Source organism: Balaenoptera acutorostrata, chromosome 12 (assembly GCF_949987535.1).
Source record: "Balaenoptera acutorostrata chromosome 12, mBalAcu1.1, whole genome shotgun sequence".
In the NCBI taxonomy this organism is placed as follows: domain Eukaryota; kingdom Metazoa; phylum Chordata; class Mammalia; order Artiodactyla; family Balaenopteridae; genus Balaenoptera; species Balaenoptera acutorostrata.
The window spans coordinates 71,645,926-71,673,421 of record NC_080075.1 but is presented as its reverse complement, the minus strand read 5'-3'; the positions used below and the strand labels follow the sequence as shown (position 1 = coordinate 71,673,421).

Sequence of the window (27,496 nt, the reverse complement as noted above, 5' to 3'; positions counted from 1 at the left end):
GTTTCCTGAAATAGTTCATATGAGAAAAAGGTATTTTATTGTTAAGAAGAAATGTTAAACTCCGGTCCTGCCCTACTTAGGACCTGGAATTTTCCTCCCCTAAGAGACCTTTGGGCTCCTTTCATGGGGAATAGACAAGGGCTTGTGTCCATACTTGTTCTTTAGGGATTTCTTAAGACCAAAGTCATAGGAGAGTAAGACCAGGAACCATTCATTAGGCAGTGACGGTGCTTCTTCAGGGCTGCTATGGTGGATGTAGCAATTCAAAGGCAGGTGCTTCAGAGGTAACTGGTAACCTGGCTCATAGCAGTGACACAGGGATGCTTTTAGGGTCTGGACTCTTGCTTACTGCTCTCCAGTTAAAGTCTAGTTCTATGGAGTAAGAACAAAATTGCAAGAAGAGAAAAAATAAAGGAAAACAAAAACAAAAACAAAGCCTGACACTGCAAAAATTTGTTACTGAATCAAGTTTGTTTGCCCCATGCATGACAGGCCAAATGCTGGGACACCGAGGTTTGCAGAAAGAAAGGATTTATTCACCAGGCAGCCAAGTGAGGTGATGCGAGAGCAAATCTCAAATCCACCTCGGGATATTTATGAGATAAAGAAACAGGGCAGTCCGAGGCGTGGGGAATGTGGGGGATAGGTGATTGGAGAGAAGAAAAAGGTGAGGTAATCGTTCTGAGCAGGTGCAACTAAGCTACATGTTTCTTCAAGGGACACATGCTTCTTCATGGGATGCATGTTCAGAAAATGGTAGTGTTAGCATGTTCTGAAGGTGGAGTTCTGGGCTCTCTGACCTCAGACGGTCACTGATGGGACACTCAACACACGCCCAGTTGGAGGTCTCAACCAGTCTTGTCCAGTTGGAGCTCGAGCCAGTGAACAGCTGACTCCAAGTTCCTGAAACACAACTTGGGCAAACATCTTATTGTTTAGGCTATGGAATGCTTGGAGGACATGCAAGTTTTTATAAAAACAATTAAAGGGAGCTTGATCAGTGAAGGCATGTTACAGTTCATTGTTTATTAAGCAAGGTGTAGTTTAAGGTATCTAATGGATGACAACACTTGGTTTCAAAAATATACCCATTTATTCATTGCAGATGCCTTTAGAAACAGGTGTCAACATCTTGGAGGACACGCTGGCAGTATGACTCAAGAAACCTAAAAGTGTTTGTGTCTTTTGACTGAATAATCATACTTCTTGGAATAAATCCCAGATAAATAACTTGGTAGAAAAAATTAAGTCTGGTTGCAGGCACATGTTTGATAACAGAGCATTCTTCTGATTCTGGGGGCAAAATATGGAAATGTGTAAGTTCTTTTGAAGAAATACGCTTTTTCCTGACTTCGAGTTACGGAGGAGTTTATCATGTGTGACCTTATAGGCAAGGGACATTTTATAGGAGCAGCATGTCTTCCACTAAGGAACAGGGACAGTTGGTGCCCCAAGTACAACCATTCAATACCTGGAAAGCCTAGGTGGGCCCTGATTCACTCTGTAGCAGTGAATCGGCACCTTGACTAAGAGGTTTCTAAATCAGGGTTTGCAGTCCGAGGAGACCCATACAGCGATTCCCCGAGGGAAGAGGGATGCCCTGAATGTGATACAGGCAGTGAGGACCTTTCTAGACAAAGTTCCTATGACTCTTAAGAAGGTAAAGTGTGATGCTTAATGTCATGCTTAGGGACAGAAAAAATGAGACAGAAGCTTTATTGCTGGCTATGGCAGCAGAGTGGGCTGGACTGGCTTCCAGAGGACAGCCTCGCACCAAAGCAGGGACACAGGAGCGGGAGGCTGCCCTCCACGCAGTCCCAGCCCGACTGATTGGCAGCTGTCTCCAGAGTCACCGCCTGTGTCCCCCCCAGGAAACAGAACAGCTGCTAGGCCTGCTTTGTCTTCCTGTCTGAGCCAAGTCGCCTCAGGGGACAGCAGGTTTGCAGGCAGCTTAGGAATCTGTCTTGTTGCAAAGTTTATTTTTGTTTTGTTTTGTTTTTACACTGAAAAGGTAAACCAGGGTCGTTTTTTGAAGTGCTCTCGTTTGTTTATTTTCATTACCTGCAAGGAATTGGGTGGGAAGAAGGTGTCTTTAAATACTCAGTGACAGGAGCCCTTTTCTTAGGGCAGATGTGGCAGGGAAAGGTCTGATAAGAGTGCCAGGCGGAAGTTTTGAGGTTCATCTGGGTCCTTAAATCCAAGTGTTCCCCCTTTGGACCTGATCTTCTTCAGATCAAAGTGATTCCATCAGTCTTTGGGAATAAATCTGGTCTCATATCCCTCATGTGAGCTTTAGAATTGCCTTGACCTTGGGTTTGCCCTTCCCTGACACGGAACTTCTCATTTGGGAGAGTTTACTTTTTTCCTGGTGGGTGATGTGTTGGGGAAGTCAGAGAATGGACAAAAAACCCCAGGAAGCTCTGGGAACTCTACACTTGTGTGTGGGAAACTGGGGTCTAGACGGGGCTTTCGTTACTATCATCTCTGTCGAGGGGGGATGGGGGGTTGGGGAGGGGAAGGGACAGGCCAGCGTGAGCCTGGGCATCTTTGCCCCGTGTCCCCCGTCCCCACCCACACTCTGAACATTTCTCCTTCCACAGCAAAGACACGTGGCGAGCAGCATGGACCAGCTGACGAGAATGCTGGACCACCTGTACCAGGAGGTGAGGTTGGCAACTCCCTCAGCCTGGTGGGACCACGCACCCGGGACTCCCTCACGGGCACCTGCAGCAGCCGGGAGAAGCTGCCCTTCCGTGGGTTGGTGGGATAGGTTCTGGTTTCTTTCGAATGGACTCCACCGGGATGGGGAAACGGACTCCCAGGAGGGAGACCAAGACCCCAGGGAAAGGGAAGGCTCTGGAGTGCTTTTGATGAAAACACGGGTCACAGATCGAGCTCTTCACTCTTGCAAAGGATATTACTAAGAGGGCCCCCTGGGGAGGAGGGAGGATACAGCCCTGTTCCTCCCTGGGGTCTCTGTGACCCGCTCTTTCCTGAGGCCCGGTTGACTGTGTCTGGGGCAGTGATGGCCTGGAGCCTGCAGGGACCTTGAGAACTCTCAAGGCTTCCCTAAGTGCCTAGGGTGAGCACTGCAGGTCCTGGAAATCCCAGGGGAGCTCTGGGTTCTCACCTCCCCCGTCTTTCCCTAGGGAGGAAGAGGGTCCACAGTCCCATTACCACTGGGTCTTGCTGCCCTGTGTTGGGGAGGTGCCCTGCCCACCATGAGGGGCGGTGAATGACGCATTTCTGGATGGCACAGCCGACAGGGCTGACAGCTTTGAACTGACCCCAACCAACCATGTCCCAAAGGGCCTGCCTGTTTAACCAAGGAGAGTCCCGTCGCGCTCAACCAGACCCCAAACTAGGCTCAAACCAGGGGTTCCAGAGAGGCCGCAGGGCAGCGACAGCGACTTTGCAGATGCTCATCTTGCCCCTCGTATCCCCCTAGGTCCCCAAAGCATTTGTGAACCTGGTGGATCTCTCCGAGGCTCTGAGGGGCTCGCCCTGGCATCAGGGGACTCCGCTCAGGTAAAAAGGGAAGTGAAAAGGGACCAGCATTTGTCAACTGGTGTCACGCACCAGGCACTGCGTGGGGCACTTCACCTGCATCAACTGATCCAAGGGGGGGGCGTCGGAGAGAGACCAAGCGACGTGTGTGAGATCACACAGCCAGCGGCAGCAGAGTCAGGCTGCGGAAGGGGCCCTCTGCCGCATTGTTTTGGGGACTGAGTTAAAGGACGAAATATGCAGCCTGGTTGACTAGTGACAGGTGCCCTACCCCCACCAGAGTGACTTGAGAGTTTAAAAAACAGCTTGGGCAAAACAGCTATAAGCCAAGAAATTTTTTTTTTTTTTCACAGAAACCAGCAATCATTAGTATTTTATTTTTTAAAACATAGTAAGCCATTATAGCTATTCAGACAAAAATACAGCAAAAAATATGGCAAAATGAACGAATACTGATACATGAAAATTAGGAAATAAAGTAAAAAACATTATCTTTAAAAATATGGAATGTACCCCAAATCAAGACTTGAAATTTGAAATCAGCACACTTGTTTATACACATCTCTTTGCTCTGTATGTAAGAGCAAAGAATTAGCAAGTATAGCATAAGGCTTACAGACCTTGTTGTATAAATAACAATTTGAAAACATTGTATTGAAGTCTTCTATACATTCCGAAGCTTTCACATAATATTTATGTTCCAAGCGATTCTTGATTGTATTTGAATCCATTGGGCTTTTTATAATGGTATAATAATCAGGCAACTTTAGTTTGACAGCATCCACGGGCTGCTGAAAAGACCAGGAAAAATTATGCTTCCTCAAAGCCTTCAGGACAACTTTTTGTAGATACTGCAGTTGATTCGTCCATCGCCCATTTTTCTTAGTATTTATATACGCTGGTGGTGGAGGGTTAACAATAGCTGTTTGTCGACTTGGCAGAGACATTCTCAACTGCTTCAAGTCCTTATATTCTAATGTTGTCTATAGGTACATGCCCTTTTTCTATGTAAGTACTAAAAGTTGTTTCATTATGTATGCCTCCATTTTGGATGATTTAAGTTATTCCAATCTTTTACAGTAATTTCTTTCTGCCTTTCTTAAACACAAATTGAGGTCTGAGCAGGAAAAGTCTATAAATTCCCCTTGTGGAAAGGACCTTCTCTGACCATCCCCTTCAGCTTGCACGAGATGAAGCGCTGCAGGGAAGCAGCTTTCCACCGTCCGTCGCCGCCAGCTCTCGCCCAAATGGCGGCCCAAGCCAAGAAATATTACTTCCAGAAATTGGAAAGACAATTTAGCCTAATTTTATTTTATTTTCACACAACTTGATTCCCATGTATTTCTGAGATTTTTCAGAGAATTTAAACTTTCTGAACCCAGATCCTGAGATTTCTGGCTTGGCATGTGGAAAAGAAGTTCACGTGGATAAAGTCAGGGCAGGGGCGTTGTAGGTGGTGGCAACGGAAAGGAGAGGACAGTGCAGAGAGGATAGGGGGGTTTGAAGAGGAAGAAAGGCGAAGGAAGGGCTCAGAGTAGGGGAAGCGAGAACAGGAGGTGGGTTTCTGGGGGAGGAACAGTGAGGGAAGCGGTGCATCAGGAGATGAAGTGGGAGGGAGCGTCTCCATAACGTACTCTTTTTTCTCCCCAACGTGTGCTTCCTTCCTTCCTTCCTTCCTTCTCCTGGGCCGTCTGAGACTTCCAGCTTCCCCTTCCCCTGCTCCCAAAGCAACTCCCAGTGCCCCCAGCCCCACCTTCCTCCAAGAGGGAGTCTAAACGGCCCCACACGGCACCCACGCTCACTTCCGGCTTGTTTTAACCTGCAGTCCCACGGCCGAGCCCTGCAGGTGTTCAGGGGAGACCTCGCGGCTGTCCAAGGTTGTGACCCAGTGGGCCTATCAGGTGAGCCCACTCTGGGACACTGCCTGTTGGCTCACAGGGGCAGGTGGTCATGAGAACAGGGATGGTGGGAACAATTAGGGTGCACGTTTGCTGATGTAGGACCCCCCCAGCTGAAGTCAGAACTGAGAGTCAGGAGCCAAAGACGGCAGCTACTCTTGGGTCACTTCCAGGTGCTGATTTGATTTTCCTGCATGTAAAGTGGGAACTGCCATACTCGGGGGGTGGGGGTGGTGGAGTGGATGGAAGTGGAGGGTGGTGGTGGTACCTACAGTAGAAGATGCTGAAGAATTTTGCAGATCATTCCGAGGTGCTTTTGGTCATTGTCACCCCTTCTGCCACTGCGTCTGTGGCTGGTAGGCTGCTTCGCCTGGACTAGGCTTGTGCCCCAGCCTGTAGCCCCGACTACGGTCTGGCTCCTGAAGATGTGCGTCTAGTTTACAGGAGAGACCCCAAGACAGTGTGGGTGGCTCAGTGGAAGCCTCCATCCCCACCACCAAACAGTGCAAAGCGCGGTTCCCGCTGACATGTGTTAACATGATGATTTTTATTTAAGAAGAAGTTTTGTATAAGAAGCTTTCTATATGAAGCTGTATGTCATTTCTCTTGCTTTGGAAGTGACATTTTTTGAGTGGTTAATAGCACATCCCTCTACAGAACTCAGCCCTTGAAGAGAGAGTGGGGACTGTAGCTACATACTGGGCTGGCGTATACTTCTTGAGCTCCCAGAGAATAGTTCTCAGGTCTTACCTGATGCTGGACTTCAGAGGAAAATGAAAACCTGATTAGTTCATCAAAGGGCCCTGAGGTGTGAGATGAGAGGGAGCTTCCAAATAGCATATGATTCAGAATAGCATGGGTGGGTGATTCTGACTGGGGGGCTGCTGGGAGCTCCCTGGTGTGAGGATGGGGCAGGCTGAGCCTCGCTGGTGCTCCTTTCTTCAGGAAACCTGGGAACAGCTCCTGGCCTCCAGCAAGTACAACGAGCAGGAGTCCTTCGCAGTGGTCTTCCAGCCTTTCTTCTACGAGAGAGCCCTGCCGCCACCCTCGGTGAGTGAGGGCCTGGCCCACACCCACCCTCTCCCTCTCCCTCCCCCTCCCCCTCCCCTGCCCTCTCCTCCGCAGATGCCCCAACCCAGTTGAGCTTCACCGAGCCCAGGATGTGTAGTCTCAGGCGGAAATGCTGCAGTGTTCTCTTATACTTTTTGGACAACTTCCCCGTGGGGTTGGATAGCCCCGTGAGGAAGGTTCCGAGAGGCAGAGCCGCCCAGAGGTAAAGAGCACGGACTCCAGCCAGACGGCTTCTGGCTTTGGAATGGGCCGGCTGTGTGACCTTGGGCAAGTTGTTTGAACTCTCTGTGCTTTGGTTCCTCATCTGTGAAATCAGGGCCGTTATTCACATTCCGTCTGCTAAGGTAGTTGTCAGGATGATTAAATACATGTGAGGAACTTAGAGCAGCGCCTGGTTCTTGGAAGCCCGCAGTTATCTGTCAGCTATGGTGACTATTCAGGATGGAATTTCCAGGCACCGCACTGCACTCCTCCCTCTGCAGGCTCCTCCACATCTACCCCTGCAAGGGAGGGTAGCTTGAGTTGTTTCCTCACCCAGGTCACTGGGCAAATGCCCCTCACCCCTGGGGGGCCGTGCAGACCACAAGCACTGTGGTGGGTGCACACGTGCTCAGCTCAGCAAGGTCTCTGACGCCTCTGGGGCTGCAGCACTGGACATCTGGGACAGCCCCTCCCTCCAGGCTCCTGGCTCCTGCTACTGGAGTCATTGTGTCCCTCCAGGACTTCAGTGATGTTTAAATAGTGGTTTAATAGGAGGAGGAATATTAGTTCCCGTCCCCCCCTCCTACTCAGACCATACCTGAATCACTTCCCTGTCACCTGCTCCTTCTGCTGTTTAGTTCAGTACGTACAACCCCACAACGATGCGGAGCAGCCAGACGTGTGGCGTGCCCCTACAGGCCCTCACCTCCGAGCCCTGACCCCAGACAGCAGTTCTATAAGTTCCCGCCATTATTGATGGGGAGGGACTGAGAGAGAGAATCTGGGTGCGTCAAGACCCCCATCTCTGCCGGGAGAGCTTCAGAGCGCGCGGCAGGGCTGTCCCATCCCCCGGGGCTCACGGGGCTTCTCATCCGGTTCTCTTTCAGGGGGAGCGACCACTCCAGGATCCCACCGTCCTCGCCTTGACTCTCTGGAACAGAATGGTGAGTGGCTGGGGGTCCCGGGGCGCTGCCCTGCCAGCCTGGGGTTTAGTCTATGGAAGGAGGAGCAGGGCCTCTGCCGTCGTGCCCTGTCTGCTCACCGCTCTGATGGAGGGGTTGAAGGACACCAGCAGGACCCCAGGATGATGATTCTGGGCCATCGGGGTCCCCTCCCACATCCAGTGACAGCCCATCTGGAACCACCTGGGAGTTTCACCTCCTCTTCCCGGAAGCTGGGCTGCAGCCCTGACAGTGAGCAGGGCTCCCTGGGCAGCCTCGGTCCTGCTTTTTCTGGACGCAGGAATGTTTCCTTGGCATCTGTCTGGGAGACTTCACTTGGAGTGGGGCACTAGGCAGCAGGCTCACGTAGCAACCTGGTCCAGCTCTCCCTCATTTTACACTTAAGTTTCCAATGCCCAGGGTGGTGCCTGGGGTGAGTGTGGAGTGATGAAGACCTGGGTTCAAAGCTCTCACAAGCTGTGTGAACTTAGGGTCTCAGCTCCCTTTCTGCGAAACCCCTGAGCCAACACATGGAGAGTGTATAGCTCCCTCCCGGCCCACAGTGAGTATTCACCATGGGTGGCCCTTCTTACTCTGACTGTGACGGGCTTTCCCCAGACTCTGAAGGTCCCCCAGGGCTGTCTGGGATTAGTCAGTGGATGGAATGTTCCGTCAAAACTTTGAACCTCTCCAGAGCACCGGACAGAGACCTGATCGTGCCATTTATTTTTTTCCCATCCAAACTATCCTAGAATTCCAGTGACACAAACTTGGTTTTCTTCTTCCTTGCATTAGAAAAATTTCTCTCCATCTCGCACCTGAGTCCTATGAGCAGCTGTAGTTGGGTGTGCGGTAGCCAGTAAGACAGCAGGGAGGGCAGGGGCCAGCCCAGGCAGCCCGGATTGATGGAGTCACGCTAGCCTTCGGAGAAGGCATTTGATTTCTTTGAACGAGGACCCTTGTTGGTGGGCCTGACCCCTGAGCGGTCAGGCCCCAGAAAACCACTTTGCTGCTGATCTCCTGTGAAGGGCCGAGGAAAGGAACCTGACCAGCCCTGCACAGGCCTCCCTCCCTCCACCCTCTCTCTGGGGGAGGAGGGCTGATTCTTCCAGCTCAGCCAAACCTCTCTCCTCCTCTGTTACCCTTCTCCCAAGCAACAAAAGAAAGCCTAGAGGGTGCCTGCTCTATGCTGGGTCCGAGGAAGATACAGGAGACACACCAAATGGCCTAGCGAATAGCGGGAAGGGCACAGCAGGAACAAGGTCATGCCCTGGACAGAGCACCCAAAAGGGATATGGGCAAGAGGCCAGGACAGCCCCACGAGGGTGGGATTGGAATTGGCTTTGTCGGCATGGGTTGGGGGGAAATATGTCAGAGGAGGTGGGGCTGGCATTCCCAGGCAAGAGGAGCCGTGTGAACAGAATAAAATGCACTAGCAAGGGGTGGTGGGAGAGGAACGGGATAAGGAGGCCCCACGAATGAGTGAAGTGCCCTGTGCAGTCAGACAGGCACACGGCATGCACAGCGTCCTGAAACCCACTCGAGGGTGAGGATGGGCAGGTGCCCAGAGGGGAACAGAAGGTCTCACACTCAAGGCCAAAGGACTGGGACCCAGTAGGTGTCCCAGGGGCTTTGGGAAGGAGGCGGCTTTCCTAGGTGGGCAGTTACCTGCCCAACCAACCAGCAGTCATTTCCCAGGGAGAGGCCTTGAGGTCCCTGTAGCCGAGCCAGCGAGGAGGGAAGCGTGTCCCCTGGCTTCCTCTTGGGCAAAGTGCCAGACCATCCCATGGCTCCCGAGTGAGCACAGCTGCCAGAACGCATGGACAGCTCCTGCAGGCCCAGGTTAATTTATGAGAAATTACGAAGGTAACAGGTTAGGGAAAAGGGCACTGGGTAAGGAGCCAGAAAACCTGGGTTCTGAGTCCAGCTGTGCTTTTGGTTGTTTCTTGAGATGAGTCATGTGCTCTTTCTGGGACCCATTTTCTCTGTTTGCCAGCCTCAGAGGACCTTGGAAAATATAGGAGCAGTTCACCCTTGGGTTCCCTCCTGTGTCCTCCCAGGGACATGGGGAGGCCGGGAGCCTCCCTGCCTCCACCTCTGTGTGCCTCTGTGGTGTTGTGTTTAACTGCGACTACAGAGGTAAAAGCCAGCTATGTCCGTCATGCCCACATTTGCAGACACACAAGAGCCCCGAGTGAGGGACACCCTCTTACATGGGGAGCAGAGAGGGGCCAGCAGAATCGCTGTGACCAGAGGGGCCCAGCTTCTACCGCTTCTCTCCTTGGCCTCGACCTAGGACACAGCGATGGTGGCGACCGTTCCGGGCCACACGGTGTCTGCTCCCCGGGCCAAGTCCCGAGGTGGGTGTAAGCTCTGAGGGCCAGTGAAGGAGAAAACCCCACACACCTGCACGCAGTCATCGTGAGCGGCCCTGCTTCGGAAACACACCTGGCTGCATGAGCCACCCAGACGGAAGCGGAGCTCCTGGCGCAAAGCGGAGGAGGATTTTGTGTTTGGGACATAATTCAGTCCCTGGGCCCTTCCTGCCTCCTCAATAACTTCTGATAATTCTTATGTAACAGTAGTGTTGATGACACCCACCTATGGGGACTCAATTGCCAGGTCCAGCAGTCACGGCGCCCCATCTTATGCCCAGCCCTGCACTAGCGCCAGAGCCGCAGGGCAAGGCGAGAAGGGCTGACAGTCAAGCGGGACTCTTGAGAGCGTGTCTAAGGTCATCCCCCCACCCCTGCCACACTCCAGTTCATCTCGGGGGCAGGGAAGCTGTGCAGAAGAGATGCAAGCAATTAAAGGGCTGAAAAGTGGAGCGAGAGCCCAAGACCAGAGTCCCCAGGGTGTGTGTGGGTGTGTGCAGTGCAGGGTGGTGGATGGAGGGACACGCAAAGGGTCATTTGATATTGCCGAGTCATTTCCCATCCTGAGCATGGAGGGTCAGAGCGTGTGTGAAGGGGATTAATGGCAGCAGGAAGGATGTAGGTGACAAAGAGACATTTAGGACAAGGTTCTTAGTGCAAATGGGTTTATTGGGAAAACCTATGAGTTTTCCTTTGGAGTCCTTAAAAAATTAGGTTCTGTTATATCCATTTGACTAAAATTATCACAACATGGCTTTCTCAACATTTCTTTCCAGATTCTATTATTGATTAAATTCTTGAAAGATTGGAGAAGAGAAGTCAGGCCACTTTGACATTGGGCCACCGACTCAGGCCCACTGAACACTCCCTTTCAGAGCGGCCCTGAAAGTTCTGGGTTGGAATCCCGTACTTAGGAGTGTCCACCATCAGAATAAAACTGAAAGGAAATGGGGAGTGCAGTTCCTCCTCCAGCCCCTGAGCAAAAGGTTGCCACTCCTTTTACAGAAGGTTAATTACACCCTCTTATCTGACACTGTCCGTTTGGGTGAAGGAAGGTTACCTGAGAAGGGTAAAGTTCTTTCCCTGCTTCTTGTTTGCTGGGCACGGATGCCGGGATAAGATATTGCTGAGGAATCTAAAAGGCTCGTGGAAGATGGCAGAGCCCGTGACTGAGCCAGATAGGGGGGGCTCCATCCTGTAGCCTCCTGCCTCTTTAGTCCCCCATCAAGGTCTGTGGGAGGGAAGCGGAGGGGAGAGGAGGGACCGGGTGCCCTAGGAGCCCAGCTCCTGTGGGCAGCAGGGCTGGCAGCAAACATGAGGTCCCCAAACAGTAGAAGACGGTGCGTGCAAGAGAAAAATCTGTGATCTCTCAAAGCCACTGTATTTTTCTGTTAAGTGTTTACAAATGTATAACTAACATTTAAAAATAACAGAAGAAACTTAAAATCCTTGCTCCGTTGAATTCTCCAACTGCCTTCATTTTTCGATCTTCCCTCCAAGGCTTTTACCTGAGCCAATCCTCTGCTGCTTTCTCTGGCGGGTACACCATACACTTTTTGTTTATCTTGTTAGATAGGCTTCAGTTATCATTTAAGTAGCTGCCTCTATCAGCCACTGGTACCACTATCACTGTTCCTGAATTGCTAGACACTCTAGTTGTTAACATGGCGCTGTGCTATGTCCCATGTCACTGTACCTCTGTGTCCCAAGTAAAGACATGGGGCTTGCCAGGTGACAGAGGGTTTCATTCATTCCCTGCTGGTTTACACGAGAGCCATTTATTTGCCCTTCCTTCCCATTCCTACTCTCCTCCCTGAGGGAAATTTAATCAGGGAGCTGGCCAGCAGCAGGGCAGCAAGGAGGGGGATGAGACATCAAGCTGAATAACTGGCTCCTGGGTGATCAGGTAGCCGGTGACCCTATGAGAGCGATTCGGTTGAATCTGGACATCCATGTCCTTGTGTCAGCTCAACCTCCTTGGTGTTCAGTTTCCCCTGTAACAGGAGGGGCGGGCTGGGAATCAGTGCTTCGTCTCCCGCAGTGGGCCTCAACTTGAGCGTGCGTCAGAATCCCTGGAGGGCTTGATAAAGCACAGGGAACTGGACCCCACCCCAGAGGTGGGGGCTGGGAATTTGCCATTTCTAACGTGTTCCCAGGTGATGCTGGCGCTGCCCGCCCAGGGTCACACTCTGAGAAGCACTGAGCTAATGAGCCTTTCTCAGTGGTACCCTAGGATGCTGCCACCTGTGTAAGACTTTTCTGTCCTAAACATCACCTTCTTTTCTAGATGGAGCCAGCAGGACAGAAAGATGAGCCATTCAGTGCAAAAGAGAGAAGGCCAGTGAAATGTCCCTCTCAGGTAGGCAAGGACTGGAGGGGGCGGGGTGGGGGGCGGCATCTCCTGCTGAGTTGGGGAGAAAGGTGGGGTCACAAAGCAGGGGGCTTTGCTGCGAAGTGGGTCTTACCTGGTTGAGACATTAGGCCATGAGAGTCTCGGGTCTGTTCTTCTGGGCCTGGGCACACCTAAGGTTTATACCTGTGGGTCAGGAGAGCGGTTTTAACAGAACTGAGGCCCCTTCCGTGCTTGTAGAGGGCATAGGAACAAAGCCACAGCTCACTTGGCCCCAAATGCTAAGATGGGTATCTTAAATATGTGCCTAATATATAGTAGGTATAGAATTAATGTTGCTGAATAAATTAATGAAAAAATAACTGAATATAAATGAATAGAATTCTTTTTTATCACTTAATGCTAGTCAAATTTTTGGCTTTCTTGATGAATTGGTAAGTTTTTGTTACTAGGCTGTAAGAACTGTATAATTCACCCTCTTTTCCTCTTTGCCTTGGCGCTCAGGAAACTTAAGATTAGGTTCTCTTTTCATGGAAATATACCTACTTTGCCTGTTGGCATGAACCTCGGGTAGAGAGCAAAAGATGCTGACTACTGCAAATAGGAAATTTCAAAATGTTAATGAGCTCCTTCAGGGAACTCATGGGCAGTAGAGAGAAGAAAAGCCAGAGAATGTTTCTCTCATCATTTAAAGGATGGTATGAATGTTTCAGATTGGCCAAAGGCATTGCTGGGTGATAAAAGTTGATGATTATAGGATACGGATTTCTGGATCATGGTTCCAACGCATCACCTTTCTCTGCAGGAGAATCCCTATCTGTTCACCTACAGGAACAGCAACTATCTGCCCAGGTTGCTAAAATCCCAGGCGAAGTCTGAGGTATGGAGAGCTTTTTCTGTGGTTGACAAACATGCAAATGAACCAGGGGCGGTAGCTTGCTGAGTCTTTTGAAGCTTCCAGGGCAGTTCTTGTGTTCTGGACCCCCATGGGTAGGTTGGAGAAGAGTGAAGGAGCACATGTGTGGTTGTCCCCTTGGTGCTTGAAGCAGGGCTGCCCTCCAGCTCCGTCTTCAAAACGGCCTCAGCAACCAGCATCCCAGGCTTCACGGGGTGTGTTGGGGGGCTCAGCACTACCTGTTCCCCGTCTATTTTGATGAGAGACAAGAATTTCAGGCCCTCCCCAAATCTCTGACAAGTCCTTTAAAACTCATCTGAGCCCTTAATCTGAAGAGAAAGTCCAGAAAGGGCAGAGAAATGGGGTGAAGTCTGAAAGCTGTCAGCATGGAGACCGGAAGGCCTCAGCTGTCGGCCACACCTTAGGCGCCACCTCACACTCACGTCCTGCTTATGACTTATCTCATGAGTCTTTTTCTGATACTTCCCGTCAAGATTAGATAGGGCACTCCACACTCCCCTGAGGATGCAAGAAACGCTTGAAGGTTGTCCTCCTTCTCAGAGGACTGGGGACCAATATGGGTTGAGACGAATTTGGTGGTGGTCCCAGCACCACCCCTGCCTCCCTATTGGATAAAAGAGGGTGCGATTTACTCCCAGTGGTGTAGGCAAAGCTGATGGGCTGGGCCTGCACCACAAAGCCCAAGAAATACAGCGTAAAAGACTTGATTTATCAGCTTGTCCCATGCTTTCTAACTAATATCACAGCAGTAAGGATACATCTGAGAGGCAACATGGTGCTGTGAGTTGAGAGAGCTGGCTCTGGGTTCAAATCCAGACTCTTGCACTTACTGGCTCTGTGTCAGGGGGACTTACCCTCTCTGTGCCTTAGTTTTCCAAATCTGGGAAATGGTGATGGTCATAGTCATACCTAATAGAGTTATTAAATTGTAATACGTTATTCAGTATAAGGCACATATAACAGTATCTGGCATGCCATGAGTTTTATAGAAGAGGGAGCAATGCATATCTTCAGGATACATTTACTGAATACCAGCTGTGTACCATTAGGATGCAAGCTCCATGAGGGCAGGGGCTCAGAGCAGGTACCTGGTCACCATTAGCCGAATAACTAAATGGGTGGGTGGGTGGGTGGGTGGATGGGGACCAGGCATAGGAGATAAAAACACAAATACATTGCTTGTCCCAAGGAACTCAGTCTAGTGGAGTCAACCAGCAGTGATAGCACAATGTAAAGAGTGCTGTAAGGTTTCCACGGGGTATTCTGGGAACACAGCAGGAGAACAAATGACAGACAGGAGAGAGCTGAGAAGGCTTCCCCAAGAGTGCCCATGACCTCAGCCTGAGGATGACAAAAGTCAAGCCAGGTGGGTGGGAGTGAGGGAAACAGAGGGAAAGGGAAAGAAAGAGAAGAGGTAGGTGTTCGGACAAAGATGTGGAGGGACAGAGAGTCAGGTGGATGATTTGGAATGTCGGGGGCTTCCTACGCCGTGCTGAGGAGGATGGACTTTATGCTGATGTTAGTACAGGGTAGAAATATGCTTATTCAACCAACAAGTGTTTATTGAGCATCTACTGTGCAGTGTTCTAGGCTCTGGACTTACAAGAAGCAAAATGGCTGAAAATTCCTGCTTTCACTGAGAATTTGGGCAAGGGAGTGATTTTTATATTGAGAGAGAAAGAGTCCTCTGAATGGATTCAGAAGGCTGGGGAGGAAGCCCACAGGCCGGCAGCAGTGATGATGGTGAACAGGGCCATGTTCCAGGAGGAAGGGACGAGGCCTGAACTTAGCCTGAGGCTGAGGGACTAGGGAAGGGGGGCCGGCTTGGGAGCATCTGGAAAGGGTGTTGTGGACACTCAGATGTGAGTGTTGAAAGAGAGGGAGAAATCCTACATGATGCTTAGGTTTCTGTACTAAGTGATATCTTCCAAAATAGAGGCCCACTTCTCACCCAGTTTCTTAGGTTGCAAGATCCATTTCTTCTTATTTCTCCGTGTGTCTCATTTTAGGTGAGAAATGGAATGGAAGTCAGGTGTCCTGACAAGGCTCCCTCTGACACGATTCCCACATCAGGTACACGGCTCGAGTCAAGTGATTTTTAAACTCATTTGAGGTCTAAAACCATCAAAGTAAGAGCAGCCTTAAGATGACAGGGGCTTTCCCCACAATCTGCGATACACCTGAGAAGTTTTCAAGGCCATACAGCTCTGTATGTATACTTGTAAGTTCATGCCTGTGTTTGATTATTCTTTAACTAAAATATGATAACATTATCAGAAAGCATTTATTGAGCATTAAGTGTGTGCCAGGCCATGCTCTGCAAAGGGCCCAGTGTCAGGTGAGTGAGCTGATGTCATTGTCCTCGCTGGGAAGCCTTGATGAGGTGAACTTATTCTCTGAAAAACAAAACTACCTTTAAGCAGGAAGCAAAAATAACCAGTCCGAGCTCCGGGTCAGAGCCATATGCAGAGTGCACTCAAACATTGGAAAGCATGCCATCTTACAAACGTGCCATTTTCACTGCTTCTCTGTGTTTCCAAGATGACTGGTGCTGGGCCATGAAAATGAGGCTCATGGAACATTCTAGGCAGAGACCTTCCCAAAGAGGGGCTGCCTAAGGGCTGAAACTTTTCCTCCAGGTGAGCCAAACTCTGAGTGATGGCTCTGTGCACATGATCATGGGAGGTCACGGGAGAGCCGTGTGGTGGCCCACGTGACTCACAACCTCAGCCCAGGAGCATTTCTGCAACAGTGCGATAGGTTCTCATGCTTGGTCCTAGAGGGTGACTCATTTGTTCATTGATTCGTTCACTTGTTCACTCATCTATTAGGTGATTGTTGAATGCCTCTTATGTGCCTTCCAGGATGGAAAGCGAAGCTTGGAGATGTCACAGTGTGCAAATCCTTGTAGTCACATTGTCCCCTTTTGCTGAGTATTAGTAGAACAAGTTTAAGTGTCAGCCCGCCCTTCATGCCTGTCTTAGCTCTACACGCTCAAATCTAGCCAAATGACAGGCAAGTAAGTTAAAAATCTTCTCACCAAAACTTCGGTGTGTAACTGGTTCTTGACTAAGTTGCAGAATAATGGAATAGGTGATAAAAGTCTTACACACGGGTCTTCCCCGGTGGCGCAGTGGTTAAGAATCCCCCTGCCAATGCAGGGGACACGGGTTTGAGCCCTGGTCCGGGAAGATCCCACATGCCACAGAGCAACTAAGCCCATGTGCCACAACTACTGAGCCTGTGTTCTAGAGCCCGTGAGCTACAACTACTGAGCCTGTGTGCCACAGCTACTGAAGCCCATGTGCCTAGAGCCTGTGCTCCGCAACAAGAGAAGGCACCGCAATGAGAAGCCCCTGCACCTCAACTAGAGAAGGCCCGCGCGTAGCAACAAAGACCCAACGCAGCCAAAAAGTAAATAAATAAAATAAAAGTCTTTAAAAAAAAAAAAGTCTTACACACACACACACTTAGTCTTTAGACTTTTTCCCCCGTACTTAGTGACAGCCCCTTCCTATTGGTTAGTTTACTAGCAGAACTTCAGTAGCAGAAACAAATTGTTAGCTTCATGTGTAGGCCCTCCAACAGCAAAAACTCAAAGATGTATGTATGTATAGAGAGAGGGAGGGGGGAATTTGAATGTTTTAATAGCCATACTCTTTACAGTGAAATGATATCCATCCTCTTTTAATCTTATCATTCTGAAAGGATGGTGTGTAAAGATTTTGCAATCTGTCTAGATTATGTTCCCATCACGACAGTGATAACCAAGCAATCCATTAGAGCATATCTGAACACCTGAAAGCCAAATAAAATGTGAATCTCTTCTTTATTCCTTGACCCTGCAGATTATCTTGTTTATTGGCACTTGAAGATGTAAGCACAAGAAATCTCGAGACCTTGAGATCTTAGATACTCTGGTGATAGAAGCTGTTTGGATAAGCAGATGGATAGATTTACGCCTCCTTGATCTAACCAAGTGGGCCTGGGACCAAAACATTAGCACCGGCCAACTGGGTGGCAGAACTCATGGGCTAATGTTAGGCCTGCACCTCTGAGTCCCCCTGAAAAGTGTCTTTAGAAAAATGGCAACAACTAACTGGACAAAACCAAAAAACACATTTCATTACTGCGCTTGATCTATGATTGGACATTTTAATCATACTTGTGGCTGTCAGGGTGGGAAAAAGACTTAGCACAGGGTCACGTTATTATTACCCTTGATAATCATCATACTGGTAAGGTCGTTCACTCTTCTGGAGATCATGTTGGCAATTTCTAGTTGAGATGAAGGCATCTGATACATACTTGTAAGAGCAGATCATCTTATCTTTACAACCCCAGTGACTCAGCACATGGTAGGAGCCTGATGAACGTTGTTGAACTCATCTTAATTATGGAGTATTTCTACTTCAGCAAATCAAAAATTCCCAGAGTTGAAAACGATCTTAAAAACCAACTGGATCAAAGTGCCTTCCGTTAAGACACCTTTTCACTAAGACTCTCTTATAAAATAACTGTTTTATCTCCAGAGTTGTTTTCAAAAACCTTCTTTGTAGTCCCCTTTTCTAGTGTCTCTCTCAAACCAACTCACAGATACACCTAGCTAATGAAAACTGATAATTTCAAAGTAAGATACTGCCTTCATCAACAGGTCCCGGCCCCTGGCTGCCCGGGTGCCTCACGCTCACCCCATTTGGAGCCCACAGGTGATGAACCTCTTCTACTGATCCACGGGGCTTGGGATGAGATATATAGAGCTGATGTAAGTAATTTTTATTACCAATCGCTATTTGGTAGCATGAATAAATGAATGCACACAGGCGTGCTTCCAATTTTTCCCTTCTGGTCAGTGCATACATGCAATTTACTGAGTGCTACCTCCTGTGGACTTTATAACTTCATAAGTACTTACATCATTTTATATTACTTCATGGCCCTGTCCCTAACATAGTTGGGATAACTAAGAAAAATATGCTGGGCCTGGTAGATGACTTAAGGTTCTCCCAGTGAGAAAAGGAGTAGCATTTTGTAAACAGAAGAGTGGCAATAAAGAGCCAGAGGGCACATGGCTCATTGGCTATCCATTGAAGCTGGCTATCTTGAAGTCAAGCTGCTAATTCCTTGCAGAGGGGAGAAGTCATAGTATTTGAAAATAGGAGTCCACAAAGCTAATTCTATGCCACCGTCACCAGTAGTATCAATTAGAGCAGTTCATTTATTTTAAGCTATTGATTCCTTTCTAAGTCCCTGATGTCATTTATTTTACCCATTTGGCTAAAATGAGCTATTCAAACGCTGATATGAAAAATGCCCAGGTTACAGGCATTGGGTGACCACTAGGTGTTTCACTTCATTGTGAATCAGCTGTCTACTGTCCAGTGTACGTCCTGAAACTGTTTCTATAGTCACCACCTGCTCATGAGTCTTGTGACCTAACCTAGCCTGTGACTAGGAAGTAGTGACGCCCCACAGGGAATAACAGCCTGCCTGTCCCCTCGGCGTGACCAGCCTACTGAACAAGTTCAAACGCACCCCCAAGACACTCAGATGAATGTATTTTCCTTCCCTGCAGTTTCCATCATTTAAAGTTTTGAGAGCTGTAGTCTCTGACACAGAGCCTCTTCCTTAGCCTTTAATTCAACTAAACACATTTCTTGAGCTCCTACTGTGTGTCAGGCACATATTTCTTCATATAAACTTATGCCAAAGCACTTCAAAGACAGAAACAAGGCCCAACCTGTGACAGCAGTTTACCACCATTGCAGAAGTCCTTATATAAGTCCCTAAAATCTGAGAGCAAAAGGGTTGGGCAGCCCTAGCTGACAGTCGAGAGAAAGTTGGTTTTTCAGATTATGGCCCCAGGTTTAAGTTGTTGGGTTACACAAGAGAAAACTCCCAAGTGTCGTCTTTCTCCTGCTGTTCCTTTTCATGTCCAATGGGCAGTTTCCCCATTCTATACTCTAGTCAACCATTTTCTGTCTATTCATGATCTCTTATCATAGTTTGGATGGCCTTCTGATAAGCGGCCCCTTCTGTAAAAATCTTGATGAGTGAATGATGTGTTTATCAACTGCTTTCAAGGTGGTGGACAGTTTGTACCAGAAAATGTTTAGCTAATCAGCCCGCACAAATTTAATCTTATCTCTAAAGAGTTCTTTCCCCAAGGAGAGCAATTGCTAAAGTGCTTTGCTGTGGTTTCAGGCTGTGTCTTTATCATAGATGATAATATTAACAAAGCTCAAATCAAGGTCTCCAGAATGTCAAACCAATGAAATGTGTGTTGGATTCTATTTGAATAAGATCCCAGATGAGTCAAACTCCTCCCATCTAGACTTGGTTCATTTGGTTTATTATCTCTTACAGGTCATGCCTTACAGAATGACCAACAGGAAACCACCCTTCCCAACATACCTACCAGTCTATCTACACGTATACACACACACGTAGATGTGGACATACACGAGTGCACGCATATGTGTGTGTTTCCTTTCTGCCTGCTACAAGTTTAGGAGACAGGAATGGCCAGTTTCAGCTTCCCCTTTAGCAAACTGCAATGTGCTTTCAAAGCAAATCTATCCATCTCTTCCACATTTTACCAGCCCCAAAGATTTCCCCTAACCTTTGCACACCAGTTAGTGTTCACGGAATTCACTGAATTACACATTATGGCAACAAGAATACGGTGATTGACTATCACCATTAGGAGCTAAAATAAACCCTCTAGAGTTGAGGGGAGGAGGTCTTATTTTCCATTTTGTTGCCTTTTTTACCCAGAGCCTGATTTCTTTGAGAAGAGTCATTTGAAAGTTCTCAGGCTTGGCCCCGTCGATGTGGGCTAATGTGTGCAGCTGGCTTTGTGATTTGATAATGTTCTTCTAACCACATAGCCTTGGGCCCACCCCAGACCTACTAAATCAGAAACTCTGAGGGTGGCAACCAACCATCTGTGTTTTAACAAGCTCTCCAGATGATTCTGATGCATGCTCGAATTTGAAGACCACTAATCTCTATATTTTGCATACACACATTCACAGCTATGCATGTGTTAGTCTGCATGCTGTCATAGGGAAGAGGCAGGGACTTTTACTTTTCCAATGAGAGGAAATCCTCCGTGGGAGCAGCAGTTCCACATCTGCAGACAGCATGGAAGTCAGGTAGACAAGATGTCTCCATGGAAGGAGACAAGACCTAGAGATCTCTTTGAACATTGTTCCCACTGACTGTTAACACAGCTTTCCACGCAGGTGTGATTATACACCATGATTTGGATGTTGATGAGTGAAGTAGGCTATATGTAGCCCGCTGGTGTCGAAAGCATCTTGTTCTCTGTGTTTTACTGCCCTCGTTATAGAGTGACTTGGTAAAGAAGGGCTGTTGAGAGAGCCTCCTGGCAGACAGATTTCAGTTTATCCATCTTAAGCAGTGGTCCACTGAAATGATGGGTTTCTTTCCCCACTGAAGTAGTGGGTCACCCCGTGGTACAAATGCTATATTAGACTTCTTCCAAGGCTGAAAGCTAATTGACAAGTTACTGCAACATCGTGCCGCTAGAGACCATGAAAGGCACATCTGAGGAAAGATGAAGCCGTGTCAAAGTCGGAGTGACTATGGGAGGAGGTGCCCCGGGGGAGTGGGAGGTGAACTTGTGATTTGAGGGGACAGAGCCACATATGGCATAAGGAATTTAAGTGTGATTCCCAAAATGCACTTGGATTCATGTCCGTATGTATATAAGGTAAAGGGGTAGATAGATATAGGACAGGCGTATATATGCAAGTAAATACATACATGTATATGTATGTGTGTATGTGTGTGTATATATGTGTAATATTCATGTTAAGCTCCTAACTCGTTAGCCAGGCATAAAAGGCCCTTGGCCCTAACATACATTTCCAATGTTATTTTTTTTTTGAAGTATAGTTGATTTACAATGTTGTGTTAATTTCTGCTATACAGCAAAGTGATTCAGTTATACATATATGTATTGATACATTCTTTTTTAATATTCTTTTCCATTATGGTTTATCATAAGTTATTGAATGGTCCTCTGTGCTATACAGTAGGACCTTGTTGATTATCCATTCCATGTATAATAGCTTACATCTGCTCACCCCAACCTCCCACTCCATCCCTCCCCCAACCCCTGCCCTCTTGGCAACCACAAGTCTGTTCTCTATGTCCATGAGGCTGTTTCTGTTTCGTAGATAGGTTCATTTGTGTCATATTCTAGATTCCACATATAAGTGATATCATATGGTATTTGTCTTTCTCTTTCTGACTTACTTCACTTAGTATGATAATCTCTGGTTGCATCCATGTTGCTGCAAATGGCATTATTTCATTCTTTTTTATGGCTGAGTAGTATTCCATTGTATATATGTACCACATCTTCTTTATCCTTTCATCTATCGATGGACATTTAGTTTGTTTCCATGTCTTGGCTATTGTGAATAGTGCTGCTATGAACATGGGGGTGCATGTATCTTTTCAAATTAGAGTTTTGTCTGGATATATGCCCAGGAGTGGGATTGCTGGATCATATGGTAATTGTATTTTTTGTTTTCTGAGGAACCTCCATACTGTTTTCCATAGTGGCTGCACCAACTTACATTCCCACCAAATGTATAGGAGGGTTCCCCTTTCTCCACATCCTCTCCAGCATTTGTTATTTGTAGACATTTTTTTTTAATTTTATTTATTTATTTATTTTTGGCTGCGTTGGGTCTTCGTTTCTGTGAGAGGGCTTTCTCTACTTGTGGCAAGCGGAGGCCACTCTTCATGGCAGTGCGTGGGCCTCTCACTATCGTGGCCTCTCTTGTTGTGGAGCACAGGCTCCAGACACGCAGGCTCAGTAGTTGTGGCTCACGGGCCTAGTTGCTCCGCGGCATGTGGGATCTTCCCAGACCAGGGCTCGAACCTGTGTCCCCTGCATTAGCAGGCAGATTCTCAACCACTGCACCACCAGGGAAGCCCTATTTGTAGACATTTTAATGGTGGCCGTTCTGACCAGTGTGAGGTGGTACCTCATTGTACCATTTGATTTTGCATTTCTCTAATAATTAGCTATATTGAGCATCTTTTCATGCGCCTGTTGGCCATTTGTATTTCTTCTTTGGAGAAATGTCTATTTAGGTCTTATGCCCATTTTGTCAACTGGGTTGTTTGTTTTTTTGTTGTTGAGTTGTATGAGCTGTTTGTATATTGTATATTTTGGAAATTAAGTCCTTGTTGGATATGTCATTCGCAAATATTTTCTCCCATTCTGTAGGTTGTTTTTTCCTTTTGTTTATGGTTCCAATGTTATTTCTTGTTAGTCTCCTTCCCATGCCCTTCACTTAAGTCAAACTGTACAACTTTCTGTTCTTTATGGACGTCACACGATTTACCACACTGCATCCTTATCTCATCATATCCTGAGTTCAAACATGACCTTCTCCATGTAGCCTGCTCTAAACTCCCCTCCCCACCCCCACACACACCTCTGAGGGTAAATCATCCCTCCAGCTCCTGAACCTCTTATCACTTTATACCTCTCATAGTATTCATCAGCCTATAAGTTATTATAACTATGGATGTTTCTCATTCCCTGCTTATCCTGCAAGCTTCCTGAGCACATTCTCCATTTCTGACCACTATTTTGTCCCCAGGGCCCCCAGCCACTGCTCGGTGGCCAATATGTTTGTCATACAAGTAAGTAGCTGCTTAGCCACATCATAGCACATGCCTAAGCTCAAGAGATAAAATAGTAGCAGGCTACGGAAAACAGTTTGGGGTTTCCTCAAAAAGCTAAACATAGGATTATCCTATGGCCCACCAAGTTCCACTCCTTGGTATATACCCAAAATAATTCAAAACAGGCATTCCAATAAAGACTTGTATATGAATGTTCATAGCAGCACTATATACAATACCCAAAAGATGGGACCAACCCAAATGTCCATCAACAGATGAAGGAATAGAAAAATGTGGTATATCCACACAATGGAATATTAGTCAGCCATAAGAAAGAATGAAGTACTGGCACCTGCTACAACATGGGTGAACCTTGAAAATATTAGGCAAAGTGGAGGAAGCCAGACACACAGGTCACATTTTATGATTCCATTTACATGAAATATCCAGAATAGGTAAATCCATAGAGAGAAAGCAGATAGTGGTTGTCATGGGCTGGTGGGAGTGAGGAGTGACTGCTTAGTGGGTACAGGTCTCTTCTGGGGGTGATGAAAATGTTTTGGAACTAGATAGAGGTCATGGTTGCGCAACATTGAGAATGTACGAAGTGCCACTGAATTGTTGACTTTAAAATGGTTAATTTTATGTTATGTGAATGTCACCTTGATAGTGGTTGTCATAGTGTTTTTTGTGTTTTTTTAAATTTTATTAATTTACTTATTTATTTTTGGCCGTGTTGGGTCTTCGTTTCTGTGCGAGGTCTTTCTCTAGTTGCGGCGAGCGGGGGCCACTCTTCATCACGGTGCGCGGGCCTCTCACCATCGCGGCCTCTCTTGTTGCGGAGCACAGGCTCCAGACGCGCAGGCTCAGTAGTTGTGGCTCACGGGCCTAGTTGCTCTGCGGCATGTGGGATCTTCCCAGACCAGGGCTCGAACCCGTGTCCCCTGCATTGGCAGGCAGATTCTCAACCACTGAGCCACCAGGGAAGCCCCTGTCATAGTGTTTTTAAAAAAGTGGTATAAAGGCATTTCCCTTTTCACTTCAGAAAAACTGAGCTGATTTTTTTCTAATAAGATGGTATAATATTTTATCCCAACTATCAACAGATCCTAGAATGGATGAAGTATGGGTTTCACCTCCACCACAATCCCCTCCTTCCTCCCAGATCATGTCACCAGGGGCTGTTTCATGCCCTGAGAGTAACTGCCCACCTGTGGCATCAGGTTCACCCAACACCAGCAGACACCTCTCCGAAAGTGGGGCCACCTTCCAGCTCGCGAGCCCTGTGTCCAGGCGCCCCAAGGAGGAGACCGGCAGTCAGGCTCCACGGCTGCTACTGCTGAGCTTTAGGACAAGGATGGGCTTTTAATATCTTTGTCCAAGCTGAATTGTTCTACTTTGTCTCAGTTTTCCTGGAAGATGCTCCTTTGTTTTCAGAGGAGACAAGAAGCCCACCTTCTGTTCATCTTTGCTCTCAGTTCACAGGCTGAAGCTGGCTGACATCAAGGTCATCGGAGCCCTGGGTGACTCGCTCACGGTGAGTTACTGACGGTGGAAGGAAGGGGCAGGAGAGGAGAAGATCTTGGTTAATAGGGGAATCTCACTCCTGGCCCTTAAGCGTTGCCATCTCTGGTCCCAACCTCAGTCCCTCCCCATCTCCATGCCCACCCTGGAATCCAGCATTCCCTGCCCATCGTGTTTTCCCACCTCCATTCTAACCTCATCCTTCTTCTCCTAACATGGGAATGAAGGAGAGAGCAGGAAGTGGGGGGACCTCAGAAGGAGCCCCTGAAATGAAAGTAACCCAGCCCAAACCACACAGCCTGTCAGTGGTGGGGTGTAGGGCCCCTTCGAAGACCCGGTGCTTTGTTTTGTCCATGTAGGAAAGCGAAGGGAAGGTCCCAAGGGCGATGGGATGATGGGACAGGAACAAGTGCTAATGGGGCAGGGGTGAGAAAACCAGGGTCAGGGGAAGAGACAGAGGTACTAACGATGACCCAGCCCGTGTCTGCAGGTGGCTCGTGGTGACCTCCCAGGCCCAGCAAAAAGCTATCCAGAAAAAGCAGAATCAGGTCCTTAGAGAGCCAGGGTAGGGGGTCTCTGAAGCTCTTGAACTTCAGGTCCACAGCGACTCATTACAGAGGAGTCCAGCTGCTGTTCTCTGGATCAGTAGAATCGAGGGCCTCCAGCTGAATTTTCCCCCAAATACCAGCTGACACCTTTCATGTCTGTGGCCTCTTCACATTGATATGATCTCACTCAATATCCTCAACAAAATCCTGGGCCATATGACTCTCCTCAAACTGAAACCAACAAAGAAGGTGAAACTGGTTGAAGCGAAGTGAGTACCGCGGCCAATAGGTTGTAACTGCTGGGTGAGGACAGGACTCCCAGGTCCTGACTCTGAGGCCAGAATTCTGTCCCTGCCCTGTAGCCGTCTCCTCCATGACCCCTCAGGTACTCTTCACCCCGAAGGCCCTATGGCTCCTACCCTTCTGGGAAGGACAGGCAGGCTGGTCCTCAGCGCTTCCTGCTGGGTGTGGCCTGATATGGCCTCCCGCCCCCACCCCCGGTCTCTTTGAAGATGCTCTCGGGATACGGAGTCATCAAGAATCAACACAGCTGGAAATGCCCTGGCCGTCCAGTGGTTAGGACTCAGCGCTTTCACCACTGTGGCCCAGATTCTATCCCTGGTCGGGGAACTAAGATCCCATGAGCTTCGGCGTGGCCAAAAAAAAAAAAAAAAAAAACAGAATCAGCCCAGCTGTTCAGGACTACCTGGGGAGGCAGCAAGGCTCCTCCCCCGGAGGCCAGCCTTCCCCCACAGGCTGCCTGGGAGGCTAACCCTTGCCCTTGGCATGACCTTTGGAACGGCTCTGCTGGGAAATAACATGCTTTAGGCAAGGGACATGCACCTGCAGAGTGTGTCAGGGTGTGGTTTTAAAAGACCCTGCTCTTTCTTTAGCTGAGGAGTAGGTACGTGGCGTTTCCTTTTAATTTTTCCATTTGTACATATTTGAGACCTATTCATATCAAAGGATTACAGGATACTTCCTTTTATGATGTAGTTCACGACTTTTAAAAAATGAGGGAAATGGGGCCCTGAAATGTGTCCTCTGGAAAACCGTACACTGCAGTATAATTTTCAGAGCGCTTCTGCCAGCCTAGGGTCCGGGCAGGGTTTCTCAGGGTGAGGCCGCCCTTGGAGGGCCCCAGAATTCCCAGCGGCAACTAGCACTCGTTTCTGACAAGGCAGGATGCAGGTCAAGACATGGTGCTATCAAGACTCTAGATTCTAAAGTGCCGGACATTCCGGCCCGGCCAGGACAAGAACACAGACCCTCTGGCGAGCAGGCAGGGAAATCACCCCCTTGTGGTTCCCTTTCAGGCAGGTAATGGGGCCGGGTCCAAGCCTGGGAACGTCCTGGATGTCTCAACTCAGTATCGAGGTCTGTCCTGGAGGTGAGTGCAGGCGTGGCAAGGCCCGTAGATGCCCCGTCGCAGGGCAGGGGAGGACCCCTGAGCATGTAGAAAACAAGTTCTCTAGCAGAAGGATGAGTCAGCCTAGTGCTTTTCCATGAGAAATTTCTAAGTTTAATTTAAGGAAGGTATTTATCAGCTTCCCCAAACCAGATATTCCCCCAAAACAAGCCAGGACCTGAGCAGGAGGAGTTTAGGGGAAAAACTACTCAGACGTTTGGGTTGGAAAAGTTGTGGCTTGCATTCCTCCCTCTGGGCAGCCACCTCAGAAGGAGGCAGCAGCCTTCAGAACCAGGGTTGTGTAGGAGCCCCAGCTGCCCGCTCTGTGTGACCTTGGGTAAGTTATTCAACCTCTCTGAGCTGGTCTCATCTTTGATGCAGAGACAATAATACTGCCTTAGCATTGTCGCGAGGCTTACAGAGAACTTAAATGCCCAGCACAGTGCCTGACACAAAGGTAGGTATAAATGGTAGCTGGGATCATTATTAAAGGGCCTTCATTTTACAGATGATGAAGCATGGCTCAGAGAGGGCAAGTAACCTGTCCAAGATCACACAGTCAGATGGTAAGAGAGCAAAAAGTAGAGTAGTGACTCCTGACCCCTAATCCAGCACATCCCCCATCATGTATATTTTGTGCAGGCTTGTTCCTGCTCTGCCTGTGATCAAACCCAGGCCGCCACAGGCTGCGGTGAGCAGCACTCCTGCTCCACCTCTGCTATGAAAGCCCAGCTCATGCCAAGCAGGAGAGGGCAGGTTCGGTGTTCCCTCAACCTGGAATCCAGCATCTCTGGCACCAGCTTGAACCTGAGCGTTGAATCCCTGGTATCCTCCCTGGCGATGCCACACAGAGTTAAACCCCAGACGTTTTGAGAACCTTTGAAATGTTCCCAGACGTACTTGGCAGAGAATGAGGGGATATGGAAAAGGAGGGAATCCAATCAACTCTGGAATGCTGCTTATTTTCATGCCTAGAAACCCATCCAACTTTGATTTCCTTGGAATTTTAGAAGCGGCTCAGAAGATGGGTTGCTCTCTAGAAGATACCCTTTAAAATCCGGGTTTTCCCCAAGCCAAACAGG

General features: G+C 48.4%; 1 protein-coding gene across 1 annotated transcript in view; it reads left to right on the top strand.

Annotated features, from left to right (window-relative positions):
* The window catches only part of PLB1 (phospholipase B1), a 125,169-nt gene that overhangs the window by 35,382 nt on the left and 62,291 nt on the right, over window positions 1–27,496 (top strand). The window contains exons 10-19 of the mRNA XM_007191426.2: window positions 2,601–2,663; window positions 3,449–3,528; window positions 5,333–5,408; window positions 6,351–6,455; window positions 7,565–7,621; window positions 12,281–12,352; window positions 13,149–13,223; window positions 15,269–15,332; window positions 24,413–24,471; window positions 26,323–26,396. Of these exons, the coding sequence (XP_007191488.2) occupies window positions 2,601–2,663; window positions 3,449–3,528; window positions 5,333–5,408; window positions 6,351–6,455; window positions 7,565–7,621; window positions 12,281–12,352; window positions 13,149–13,223; window positions 15,269–15,332; window positions 24,413–24,471; window positions 26,323–26,396 (725 nt within the window). The remainder of the gene's footprint in view (window positions 1–2,600; window positions 2,664–3,448; window positions 3,529–5,332; window positions 5,409–6,350; window positions 6,456–7,564; window positions 7,622–12,280; window positions 12,353–13,148; window positions 13,224–15,268; window positions 15,333–24,412; window positions 24,472–26,322; window positions 26,397–27,496) is intronic.